The sequence below is a fragment of the Primulina huaijiensis genome, chromosome 4, assembly GCF_012295235.1.
Source record: "Primulina huaijiensis isolate GDHJ02 chromosome 4, ASM1229523v2, whole genome shotgun sequence".
Lineage (NCBI taxonomy): Eukaryota > Viridiplantae > Streptophyta > Magnoliopsida > Lamiales > Gesneriaceae > Primulina > Primulina huaijiensis.
In genome coordinates, this window is record NC_133309.1 from 21,649,890 (window position 1) to 21,662,923 (window position 13,034).

At 31.2% G+C, this 13,034-nt stretch overlaps 2 protein-coding genes across 2 annotated transcripts; one reads left to right on the forward strand and one right to left on the reverse strand.

Annotated features, from left to right (window-relative positions):
• LOC140975402 (uncharacterized) lies at positions 1 to 2,681 on the forward strand. The gene is made up of 2 exons (XM_073439095.1): positions 1 to 365; positions 1,057 to 2,681. Exons 1-2 carry the CDS (start codon positions 258 to 260, stop codon positions 2,149 to 2,151), a joined length of 1,203 nt encoding a protein of 400 aa, XP_073295196.1. The 5' UTR covers positions 1 to 257; the 3' UTR covers positions 2,152 to 2,681.
• Positions 2,682 to 5,448: 2,767 nt separating this feature from the next.
• On the reverse strand, positions 5,449 to 9,750 carry LOC140974753 (uncharacterized). The gene is made up of 15 exons (XM_073438234.1): positions 9,637 to 9,750; positions 8,540 to 8,629; positions 8,341 to 8,449; positions 8,087 to 8,239; positions 7,851 to 7,955; positions 7,622 to 7,705; positions 7,432 to 7,547; positions 7,239 to 7,340; positions 7,036 to 7,149; positions 6,855 to 6,911; positions 6,652 to 6,718; positions 6,368 to 6,421; positions 6,203 to 6,277; positions 6,076 to 6,111; positions 5,449 to 5,646 (listed from the first exon to the last, which is right to left on the reverse strand). The coding sequence occupies exons 2-15, from the start codon at positions 8,611 to 8,613 to the stop codon at positions 5,530 to 5,532; spliced, it is 1,263 nt and encodes a 420-aa protein (XP_073294335.1). The 5' UTR covers positions 8,614 to 8,629; positions 9,637 to 9,750; the 3' UTR covers positions 5,449 to 5,529.
• Positions 9,751 to 13,034: the final 3,284 nt, after the last annotated feature.

Consider the following 13,034-nt stretch of genomic DNA (forward strand, 5'->3'; position numbering starts at 1 on the left):
TTCTAGTTACTTCGTCGCTTATTCATCCGTTTCTTATATAATTTATTTACATTTTCGGCTTTTCTTCGGGGCATTTCCAAGATTCGTGCTGTTTTTTTCTTGGGTCATAGATTGTTTTGGTTGTCTGGAAGAGAGCTGTGCGCATTTCCGCATTCTTGTTATCTCAGATTCTTGGATTTTCTAGCGGCGGAGATATCTTCATTTTGGGTTTCTTTCTGTTTTTAATGTCCTGTTTGATCTGAAATTTTGAGAGAGACATGTGGGGTGTAGCGAAGTTTTGGGAGAAAATATGCATGGTGGCAGAAGGGGGATCTCATAATTGTTCCAAGAAGACGGATGATATATGTGGAGATGCCTGTGAGGAGGTAAATCTTCATTTTTGCTTTTCCTGGTGGTTTAGTTATATGGATGGAAATGTGGGTTTGTTTGGGTTTTTATTATCTTGATTTTCATTTCGGGATTTTTTTCAGTTTGGTGTAAATCGGGGATGCTTGATAGTGATTCTGGGCCGCGTGTTGACTTTGTGTTTATTGGTCTTTGCGGTGTGTTTTTCCTTTATTCATCAAAATAATGTGTTAAATTTTCTTGAAAATTGATAGTTGAAACGTTAATCTGGATTTATGGGGTCTGCTGGTAGGAAAAGTGTGAATTTTTTTTGTCAAATAAAGTATTGAAAATAGTGTTCTAATGTTTTAGTTAATGGGGATTTATCAAGTTCTCCACTGAGATCCTATGTTCTTCAATAATTGTTTGAGCCTTCTCCCCCTTGTGGGCTCGTTTGCACGGTGCTCTTCAATGTTTGTTTATGGATACTTGTATTTCATTGTAAAGTTTTTCATCCCGGTGTTGTCACATCTACTACTTTAAAAAAGAAAATAAAAAGTTCATAGGCTTGGATAAATTATTCTTTTCTTTCACATAAACTGGTATATTTTTATTTGCCTGTTAGTTGTTGCAAAACTTTACACAGGTTATCAATGAAATTGCTTGTGTATCTCGTGTTGTGTGAGTGTGGTTCACTAGATTTGTAATTTCTTTGGTATTTGGAACCTGCAGGGCTCGGGAAGGACCTTGAGTTCAAGAATAAAGTGTATATTGCGGGGAATGGATATAAAAACATATCTTTTCCTCTTCGTGTTAGTCCCAACTTGTATCTTTGTTGTATATGTCCACGGCCAGAAAATCACTTACTTCTTGCGGCCTTTGTGGGAATCGCCGCCTAAACCTTTCCACGAAAGACCACACTACTATCATGAGAATGTGTCGATGGAGAATCTATGTAAACTTCATGGATGGGGAATAAGGGAGTCTCCTAGGCGTGTTTTTGATGCTGTATTGTTTAGCAATGAGGTAGACATCCTCAAGATACGATGGAAGGAGTTGTACCCTTATGTGACCGAATTTGTACTTCTTGAGTCAAATTCGACATTCACTGGTCTCCCTAAACCTCATGTGTTTTCATCTATCCGAGAACGATTTCAATTTGTTGAGCCACGGCTAACTTATGGGCAAGTTCCGGGGAGATTCAATAAAGGAGAAAATCCATTTGTCGAGGAAGCGTATCAGAGGCTTGCATTGGATTATCTTCTTAAACAAGCTGGTATTCAGGATGACGACTTGTTGATAATGTCTGATGTTGATGAGATTCCAAGTCGACACACTATTAATCTGTTAAGGTGGTGCGATGAAATACCTCGTATCCTCCATCTTCGGTTAAAGAACTATCTCTATTCATTCGAGTTTCTGCTCGATGACAGTAGCTGGAGAGCTTCAGTTCATGTGTATCATTCGGGAAAGACAAGATATGCACACTATCGGCAATCTGATGAAATCTTGGCTGATGCAGGGTGGCATTGTAGCTTTTGCTTTAGGCACACTAGTGAGTTTAGATTCAAGATGAAAGCTTATAGCCATGTGGATCGGGTGAGATTCGCACATTTCCTGAATCCTAAGAGACTTCAGAGAATAATATGTAAGGGAGCTGATTTATTCGATATGCTACCAGAAGAGCACACTTTCCGGAAAATCATTGGGAAAATGGGACCTATCCCACATTCCTACTCAGCTGTTCATCTTCCCGCGTATCTCCTGGAGAGGGCCGATGATTATAAGTATCTCTTGCCCGGGAACTGCATGAGAGAAAACGATTGAACTAGTATAAATGGTCCGAAGCTGCGCTAGCTTTGTAAACTGTGGAGTATATAACTATTGCTCCCGTTGTGAAAAGTTTCCTCCTTACACAGAATGATGACACTGAGACGTGTTGCTTCCCATTTATGACAAAGCCATATGTCCGGCTTAGTCCACATTACTCTCTGTCAATGTTTTTCGAGGCATGTTCTTGGATCGGCATTTTGTACAGAAAGTCTACGTAGAGTTGATTTTCATTCTAATGGATGGATCATCCTGCATTCCGATTGCTAAGACACGAACCGGCTACGACTCGGGTGCTCATTACTTCTTTGTAATGACACAAGACATCGTCCTATTCCCTCAAAGAGGTTCTTTGTTGTTCTTGATGTTCCTCGTTTTTGGAAATTTTTTCACAGGGGACTAATTTATTCATAAGTCATCTGTTTTTCTCCTGCAAGTGTCTTCTTGTTTTCGATGTTCCTCGTGCAAGAATGGTTATAATAATGCTAAAAAGTCAATGGAAAAAGAGAATCGGATACCATTTTTAATGATTCGTTAAGGTTTTGTTGTTGTTCAAGGTTGGCATGTCAGAAAATATCACGGGAGTAAGCGTTGACTGCAAATGATGTGCAGCTCATTACATCAAGAAAATGGTGGTTTTTTTTTTAATTAAATTTTGTTAATAATTTTTTTTTTTAAATTTGGATTTCACATATTGATAAAAATAAGATATATCTTAATTTAAAATAAAATGATGTGTTATTTTCAAAATAATGTCATAATCTCTTATTTCGACCTCCAAATGCATAGTACCAAAATTTCTGAAATTAAATTTATCTTACATGCTAATTTATATTTATAGCATAATTATAAGAATAAAGAACCTCTTTAAAACTAAATTATAACATTATTTATGCCAAAAATGGAGAGAAATATCTACAAATTATTTATATAATATAACATAACTTTTTTGGGAAATTATATAGTACAATTTAATTATTTCTTATATACAAAACTTATATTAGTCTTACATTGTTTGGCATAGAAGACTCATAGATCAGTTTAGTTGGATTTATGGATTGAATAGATATTAACAATGTTTTCATAATTGTATTCGTGATCGAACCGATTTATTGTTTATGTTAGGATCATTAATGTGTTTAGAAGAGAGTGAATAAATTTTTTAAAAGATTTTGCGATTAAATAAGCTGCAATAGCTCGTTCTTGAAATGTTCAAAAAAGAACTGAGCATCGAAAAATTAAATCGAAATTTGTTCTGAAATCAAGCAAAAGAAACTTAAAATAATGCATTTAAAAGCTAATTAAACATTTTGAAAAAGCATTTAAAAATTATGCAAGTTGAAATAATAAAAATAGTTTGGTTGAAGCATTTTATCAAATATTTTGGTATTTGAAAAAACATAAAATGCTTTAATTATTCCCGTCAAAAACAGTAGCAAAAGTAAGTAAATGCAAGAAATAAATATGTACGAATTTGTTTATGGAGATTCAGATATTAACCACTAATATGTCACGTCTTCTTCTCATTGAATACTTTGATTTATATAACTATTTGTACAAACTCATTTCGACTTATGACTTATACGCTGTCTAATCGAAACTCCTAGTAAACTCTCGATTGTAGGTCACAACTTCACAATCCGCATAATGTTTAACGTCTTTTATGTCAAGACTACAAACATAATTTTTAACATCTTTATGTGAAAACTATCACTCAACTAAACTTTGAAACTCGTCTTTCTTGTATATACGAGTGATTGTGTGTGTGAGAAAATTAATACATTACAATGTTTACTCTCAAATGTATCCTCACATATAAGGGAAAAAGCTCTCACTAAACTGATANTTCCCGTCACAATTTAATTTTATATATTGTATTTCTTTCAAGCCAAATGGAGTAAGCATGGGATAGCCGTTACAAGAATCAGTTTGCGAGATCGAACAAAATTGAATAGATTGAAGGAAAGAATGGCACAACTCATCATCTAGTGTCATTGTCTTTTTTTTTTTTTTTTTTTTTTTTTTTTTTTTTTTATCTGTTTTGATTGTATAAAATTTCTACTTTCTATTTAATTAACTTCCTTTAGTCATGAGTTAGTTCTTTGCGACCGTCATTTCGTCTCGATAATATCTGAATTCACGCGATCAGACTCGACAGATTTTCAGCTTGAATTCATTTAAGTTTTAACTTATCAAATATCTCAACTTGACATATTGTTACTAAACACTTGAGTAAATATGTTAGTAACACAACAACAAGTTTTGATATCATCAAAATAAAGATTAATAGCATTTACACAACCCAACAGTTTACCTTAAAAAAACAGTTCAATCATCGGACCAAAAAACGTTGTAATATATAAAATAATAATATAATACAGTAAATAATATATTTTGAGTCCTAAAAATCTTAAATATGTATATAAATAATAAAAAAATTATATTTATCTAAGTTTAAAATCTAAACAACATACATATAATCAAATATAATTATATCTATATTTTTTAAAAAAATAAATAAATCAAAGTCATATATAATATTATATAAAATTTTAAATTAATTAAGAAATTTTTTTAAAAAAATAAAAATAGATGAACCGGTGGACCGGTTCTCTTGACCGGTTTGACCATAAAAACGGCGTGTAGTATTGTTTCGGACCAGACCCATGACCGGTTTCCGGTCGAGCCGGTAGGTCCGATTCGATTTTAAAAACAATGGATATTAATATTGAGACAAAATATATGAGTAAGATGTGAAATAATATTAAATAAATAATAATATGTTTGATTTAATATATTATTTGATAAATTATATTTTTATTTTTTTCAATAATTAATAAATAAAAATATGAAGGATGAAATTGTAATTTTATAGTTAAGATTTTGATTAATTTAAGATAAATAGTTAGTGATTTGATTGACGTGAGATATATAATTAAATAAAAATTCAACCATAGAATTGAGTTATTTAGTAGTAGAATCCCATCAATGAAAGTAAATATATCATATAGAGTAAATGTCTTAGCTTTGGAGAAACTAATTGTTTTCATTGGAATATGCCTGCTAGCCATGCAATACTACCCTCGTGTTGTAAGAGCGATCGAATGATTCAAAACATAACACTAGCGTCGTTGTTTATTTTAAAAGTTTCGAAATATATCGTAACTAACTATAACTTTGGTAAAATACGAAGCAATTATATTAAGAAATATGTTTGAGATAAATATTTATGGCAAAAGATAAAAAAAAAAATTTGTGATAAAAATTTCAATTAAAATATTAATGATAATGGAATCTATTTGCAGGCCAAAAATAAAAAAATGTTTTGAATGTGTACAATAAAATCTCAATATCTAATAATACATATGCACTTTTCTATCTTTGAGTTGTGAAGTTGGAAGAGTCCATTTTAATGGAGTTGTAATAAGCTTTTTCTGAATTCTCCATCCTTGATCTAAACATTGCCCACTCACTTCTACACCTCTCCCTCACCTAAGTCAAAATAAACAAAGCAATAAAACTCAATTTATTGATAAAAGAAATTTTAATTAAAAATTCCATTGATGAACCAGTATAGACAATGATTTATTATACATAAAAACTCATATGAGATGATCTCACATGTTAATTTTGCGAAACACGTTTCAAACCAGATCCGTCACATGAAAAATATTACTTTTTATGTTAAAAGTATTCATGTATGAGTTAAGTCGACTCGTCTCATGCATATAGATTCGTGAGACCGTCTGACAGAGAACTTACTCTTGGTTATATATATATATATATATATATATATATCACTTATCATAACAACTATAGTTTTCCATACATTCGATATATATATTTCAGAATCGAACGCTCATAATCACATACATTCATACATAAAATATATTGAAAGAAGGCAAGAAAAGCTTTACATACCCCTTGCCCTGGAGACTTCCCATTCTCTGATTGCCCCTGTTGTATGAACACAAAAGGAGACTCATTACAGTATGATACAAGCACAATAAATCGAGCCCGAAAACATGATTTTACTCGTTTCGCTTACCTGGTTTCCAAGACTAGGAACACCTTGATGAACAATCCATTGAGCATCAACTACCCCAATTTTTTCATTAGCAGGCTACAATCAAGGGATTGGATATTAGTTTCGAATTTCTTTTGATATTATTTGACCAACCAAATTAAACAAGATGAAAACTTCACAACTAACCTCTACACATTTTTGGAGAGCCAAGTCCAGACCCCAACCATGGACCAAATCATTCTGCAAAATTTGCAATACATTATGAAGGGCATGTAAAACAAAAAGAGTGGCTGGCTCGGAAATACAGTCGATGAGCGATTGTGCTATTCGAACCCTTTAAACCGAGGCTGATCCAGGAAGTCAAAGATCAGATAGTGAGGGAGTAAAATATGGATTTTTTGAAAATGAGTTGTGCAATCTTTTGCTGGATTGGCTCCTGACCGTAAGACTCATTTGGCATAGCACAATACCTGGATCATATGCCACACGCAACGCCAGGCATCTCGAGAGAATACAGGCGCCATGATCTCGACAAACCTGTATTAAAACAATGTTTGATATTGAGGAAAAAAAAAGATTGATTCTTGAACCAATTCAAATACAGAGATACAAGAAGAGTAAGAAGAAAAGATAAATAATTTGATGAAATGTGAAGAAAATTAGAACTTCATACGCTGCACATGGAGGCAAATGAGGATCAGAACACCACCCAGGTCTCTCTTCTGTTTCTCTACATGTATCAAAGGCGAAGGCATGGTAAAGAAAACACATAAATTGCTTCATCGATCAAGAAGGATTACTGAAGAAAAAGGATATTCTTGTTTTTGGTTTATCAAAGAGACTTGTTTCCTTACAAATGAGCCTCAAGATCGGGTCTTCTTTTCGTCATCTGCCATGTTATTCCCCTCGAAGGATCCAAACCAGGTTGTGAAATTTCTAAGCCATGCTTCTTTACAATTTTAATGTACCTGAATTTGTCAAATGCAGTAATGATATTTAACATTATGTAAATTTGTCGAAAGAATAATCGAATTTGTAGTTCGTTTACTAAACTTACTCTTCGGCATCAAAATTCTTGACTCCAAGATCTTCATCCCATACGAATATGTAGTCATATGGGGCAACGATGTCTGGATGCAGAAACCGTTTGGCATACCACCTTATAAAAAATATCCTATGCTTAGGATCTCAAAGAATTCTTATGAAAAAGGATGATCAGACATGTTCTGAGGGATATGTAAAGGCTTTACCATTTTGTCTGTTTTTTAACACTGACATGAATAGCTCGTCTGGACCACTCGAACTCATCCCATTCGTTTGTTCGGCCATCATAATGAAACAAAACGATTGTAAAATTATCTGAAAACTGCATAACAACATTATCTCAGCACATAAGAAAGGGAGGTTTGAGGAACGAGGGAAGCGTTCATTTTCGCTTACCTTTTTCACTGCTGCATCGATGTTAGTTATTTGATCGTAGCCAACAGTAAATGTCACAAGATATTTAGGTTTGCTGGTCAAGTCCTGAGTAGTTTCGAATCAATAACAACCCCAGAATTCATGTTAAAGTTTTATGATCCAAAACATAGGACTAAACACCATAAGACAGTTTAATTTACAAGATTTTGTCTTATGGATGGACAAAAATTGTATTAAACAAAATGCCCACCTCACTTGGTTTTCCCCACAATCTTCGAGGATAAAAATCTGATTCGGATGCAACGATGTCCGGAGGCAACCTTTCTGCACCCTTTGGGTTCGACGGCACCCAAATCTAAACCAGAAACGTTGAAGAATAAAATTCATCATATATTTATGAGCCGATGCAAATTAAAGCAGAATAATTATTTAGTCATCTTAATCTACAGTTTCATATTTTTCCAATCCTGTTAGCAAGAAATGTACCTTTGGTAAGCCATCAGAACTCCAGTTTCCATTAGAGCTGTTATTGCTATTCACAGGTAAAGAATGACTAGCATTCATTTCCTGCTTATTGTCGACGTTACTTTCATTTCCGAGCATAGGGATGTCACACCTTAAAGCGGGCAATACATTTAACTGCCCAAGAAAAACACAAGAATCAGTTAGCGACTAGACACGAAAGGCATCTCTCAAATGGTACCACATTCCAATGCCATACATAAATAATGTTTCTGTACCTTTGTTGGAAGTGATGGAAATGATACTCCTATGAAGAAACCTAAAATCATTCCAATACTAATAGTAATAACAATCCTCATACTTTCATTTGCGTTTTTGAACCAAGTGCTGACAAAATTAGAAAACAGAAGATAAGTCATTGTTTTGTAATGTTAAATTCTACATTCCAAAATCATGTGTATAACGAAACATACGAACCTGCGCACCATATTCGCCTTTTTAAATGGCTGTTCTGCTTCTGTTTTCATGTTTTTAGCCACTTTCAAATGCATAACATGAAAGCAAGAGCTGAAGCATCGAAAAGATCACGTTAACCGAACCTTTATGACAGCCGAAAAAAACGGAAACAATTAAAAACAATGAGAATAGGGAGGTTAGAATACACTAGAATCTGCAGAATACTACTTGCAAGACTCTCTGCTACTAGCACCACCTTGAGAACATAACATCAAGGTTGTACTGAAAACCATAATCAAATAACAACCCTTTTATTAATATCCGAAGAAACAAATAGCTTAAATGAAAGATTGCCAAATACTCAGCAATCTGTTTTCTCAAAGAAAAAACCACTCAACTATTCATTTATAATCACTAACCAGGAGACAAGGGACAGCCCAAAAGAGCATGTCCCCTCTCGACCAAATTCCTGATCCGCTTCGTAACAAAACATGTTTATTCTATGTCCACTACTATCAGTGACACTGGGAGGAGCTGACAGGAGAATCCTCCTCCGAACTCCTAAATTTTTCCAATCAAATTATATATACTTATACTTTACACAAAAAACAAAATTATGTAATTTTAAAACTTCAGCTTCTTTAGCCCTACAAGAAACTTTTGGCTCCGCCGCTGCTACTATACAAAGAATGAATCTTTCTTCACCACTCGATAAGGTGCCTACGAATACAAAGCACCAGATGAAAAAAAGTCTCGTTTCACCAATCACCGGCCACCTCACATTCCAGAATTTCAAGCCAAACACAAACAACTTAAATTTCAGTTCATAAAAACTTTCAAACTACATCAATATTTTCGTTGAGGAAACCTAAACAGTAAAGAAAAAAGTTTCTGACGTCAATTCTTCCCATGATTTGCGTAGAGAAATCAAGTTTGATCAGTCTTACAACTCACTAGCACATTAAAAATTTCATACCAGGATTTTAACGAAAAAAACCCAGAATCATAAAGTGACGATAGCCGGTGAAAACCCAAGAATCACGAAAAATCAACAATAAAAACCGATGTTCTTAATTGAATTCTACAGAGTAAAGAAACGTGGGGTGGCAGCTTCTTACTTCTCAGGCCTTCAATAAATGCATGAAGAACAGATGAAGATTGAAACCGAAGCGTATGAATAAATGTTTTTGTAGTGAGTAAAAATCGTGAAGTTTGAGCAAAAAAATTGTGACTCTTTAAGAGATTGAGAAGGAGAGGGAAAAGAATGAGATGAAGTTGAGATTTTTGAGTTTCACTTTTCTCGGAATTCTTTTTCTTGAAAGGGTATTGTTGTTTTTTTGCTAATTATAAGATATAAATATATTTATATTACTAATTCCTTATTCCAAATTTATATCATACTAATTACTCTGCACACGCGATGCGTGTGTACAATCTTTTTTATCATTCTCGATGGATTAAAGTGAATTTTGACAAATTATGGAATGACTAAATTGATATTTGAATCGTTGAAATAAAAAAAATAAAAATAAAAGTGTGTGTTGAAATTTAAAAAAAAAAAAAAAGTGTAATATTAGTATCATATAAGGGTAAAGTTGGAAGAAAAATTTGGTGTCTTTCCTAGATAGTTACTATCATGTCCTCGACTTTAATAAATTAGAATAGATATTATCATAATTTCATTGCTGGAATCTTATCAGATTTCAAAATGGAGTAGGAAACATCAAAATCCAAATAAAAAAGTTCTAATGATATTATAACTTTCGTTATTTTAGTTATTATTTTTATCGTTAATATTGTTAGGAAGAATTATATTTGTGATATTGTATGCTTATCTCTTTCAATCTTGATTATCTCTGTTATCAAATTTTAATTTTAGTAAGTTATTTACTTATTTACTCTTTTTTCAATTTTAATCAATTTTCCAACGTGGTGCTAATATGACATTGATGAAGTGTGGACGAAGGGTTGGCATATTTAGTGACACATCAACACTCAATGTGAAATTGACTAAAAGTGCAAAAAAATTAAAGATACGAGACAAAAACCGAAATTTCACCATATGAAACAAAGAAGTTTCACTTAATAATGTATTGGGAAAAAGATTGATTTTTTGAGCTTTTTCTCTAATTTCTATTTAAAAATATCTTCTTCTTCTTTTCTTTTCTTGTTTTTTTTTTTCAATACATGCAACACAAAACTTTTTTTTCTATTCATAAACACTTTAAAAAATTATGTTTAACGAATAAAGTATTTTTTTAAAAATGAATATTTCTAAACGATGCATCAATTTTTTTTATTCACACCAAATGGCTGTTTTGAAATTTAATGTAACTAATAAGTTCGGTAACCCTTTGAAACTAAGGGGGTGTATTCAATGGAGTAGATTTATTGACTTTTAATGATTTTTGTAGATTTTAAAAGTCTAGATGTATTCAATTAATACTTTTACATACTCTATAGGAATCTAGTGCTATTTGAAATAGACTTTCATAGAGTTTTAAAAAGTCAAGTGATATTCAACATTGACTTTTAAAAACTCTATAAAAGTCTATAGGTATTCAAATTTTCAATAGAATTTTAATAACTTCATTGAATTCATTAACATATAAACATTAAAGCATAAAATACAAATATAAATTGTCAAAAATTGTATTTGGTTCAAACCAAAGATTTGGATGAATTTTTAAAACTTCTAACTCATACACAAGCTATTTATTTCACTCTCTGTCGCTTCACATCATCTCTCTTCTTATCTTCTCTCCTTTCATCTATCTCTATCACTCTTTCAAATTTTCGAAGTATATATATATATATATATTTCATTTTTCTTTTTCAAAATTTTCATTTTTTGCTGATTGTTTATTTAATAATTTTTTATTTTGATATCATAGAAAATTTTGAATTCTAGAATTGATTTTGTGATTTTTAATTTATGATTTATACAAATTAATGTAATATTCAATAATAATAAAAGATGATCCAAAAAAATATCACTTAATTCTTAATAATTGAATAGCCTCGCAACAACCATGATTTTTAAAATTCTTTTTAGCATTTTTAATTAATATGTAAGCTATGATATTTTTATAAAAAATTATATCCACATAATGTTAAATAATATTCTTTTCACATGTATATTATCAATTCAAAAACAAAGTTACAGATTAATCAATTGATGTATTTTAAAAAATTTACAAACATGCATACAAACCCACATATATACACATATAAGGATTAAATTATTTAATTTTTAAATAAGTAAATTTATTTACTAATATAAATATCGAAAAACTATTTCAAACAGAATATGTTATATTTGTCAATTAATTATTGGTTCAAAGAAATTAATAAAAAATAATATGTTATAATTAAGCACAAAATTTATAAAAAAAAAAATTCATAAAAATATATAAAAATCTTGCAAAAAAGTCTACGTAAATCCACATAAACATGTTTATAAATATGTGAGATTCTGTAAAAGTCAATAAAAACCTATCAAATCCATAAAAGTCTATCATTTGAAAAAGTCATTAAAAATCATCAAAACTCTGAATTGAATACACCCCACTAAATTACAGAAATACACATAAAAGACAAAAGTATACAGCTCATACACACGGTTAAAATTTTCAATCCCTTGCATGTAGGTGCAGAAAATGTAGAAATTTTAAATGTTCAAGACTTGTGTTCGGGATGATAAAATATCCGATCTGACCCATTAAAAAATATTGATTTCTATATCGAAATTATCATGTTTACTTCAAATATGGATCGAGTCGATTCGTCTCACAGATATAAATCCAGAGACCTACTCTAAAAAAATTTGTATCATAAAAAAATCCAATTTCAATTTTTTTTAAAAAAAAAAATCTGATGTAACTTGTATCACTTGTCCGTCCAATTTATTATATAAATATATGAAAAAATGAGTTATTGTGTTTTTCTATTTCGAGTTATGGTTCACACAAGCGATAACAAAAGAAATAAAGAACATGAAAAACAAGTTCGATTAAGAAACACACGTACACGGTTCATGCTCATATATCAAGTAAATCTACTAAACTTCAAAATTTAGACTCATACAAAAACTTAAACAATCTAAAAACTTTTTCTTTTCGTATAATGCCTTTATAATTATTTAGTATGTTGGACTTGTACTCCTACAATTCTATTAAACATACTTCTCACTATATTTAATTTAATTTAATATTTAATAAACCCAACTTTTCAGTTTAATAATTTAAATCTTCAAATTTTATAAATTCAAATCTTTAAATTTATTCTCTCCGAATTTTAAATATCATAAATTCAACTTCTTGAATTTACTAACTCATAAATTAAAATCCTTGAATTTATTTTCTCAAAATTTAATTATCATAAATTCAACCCTTGAGTTTACTATATCATAATTTTATATAAATTCAACTCCCAGAATTTATTCTCTCAACGAGAATAAATGATCCAGTGCTTGTGTGACCCTCAATGGTTCAGAGATACAGTTAGCCGTGGGTAG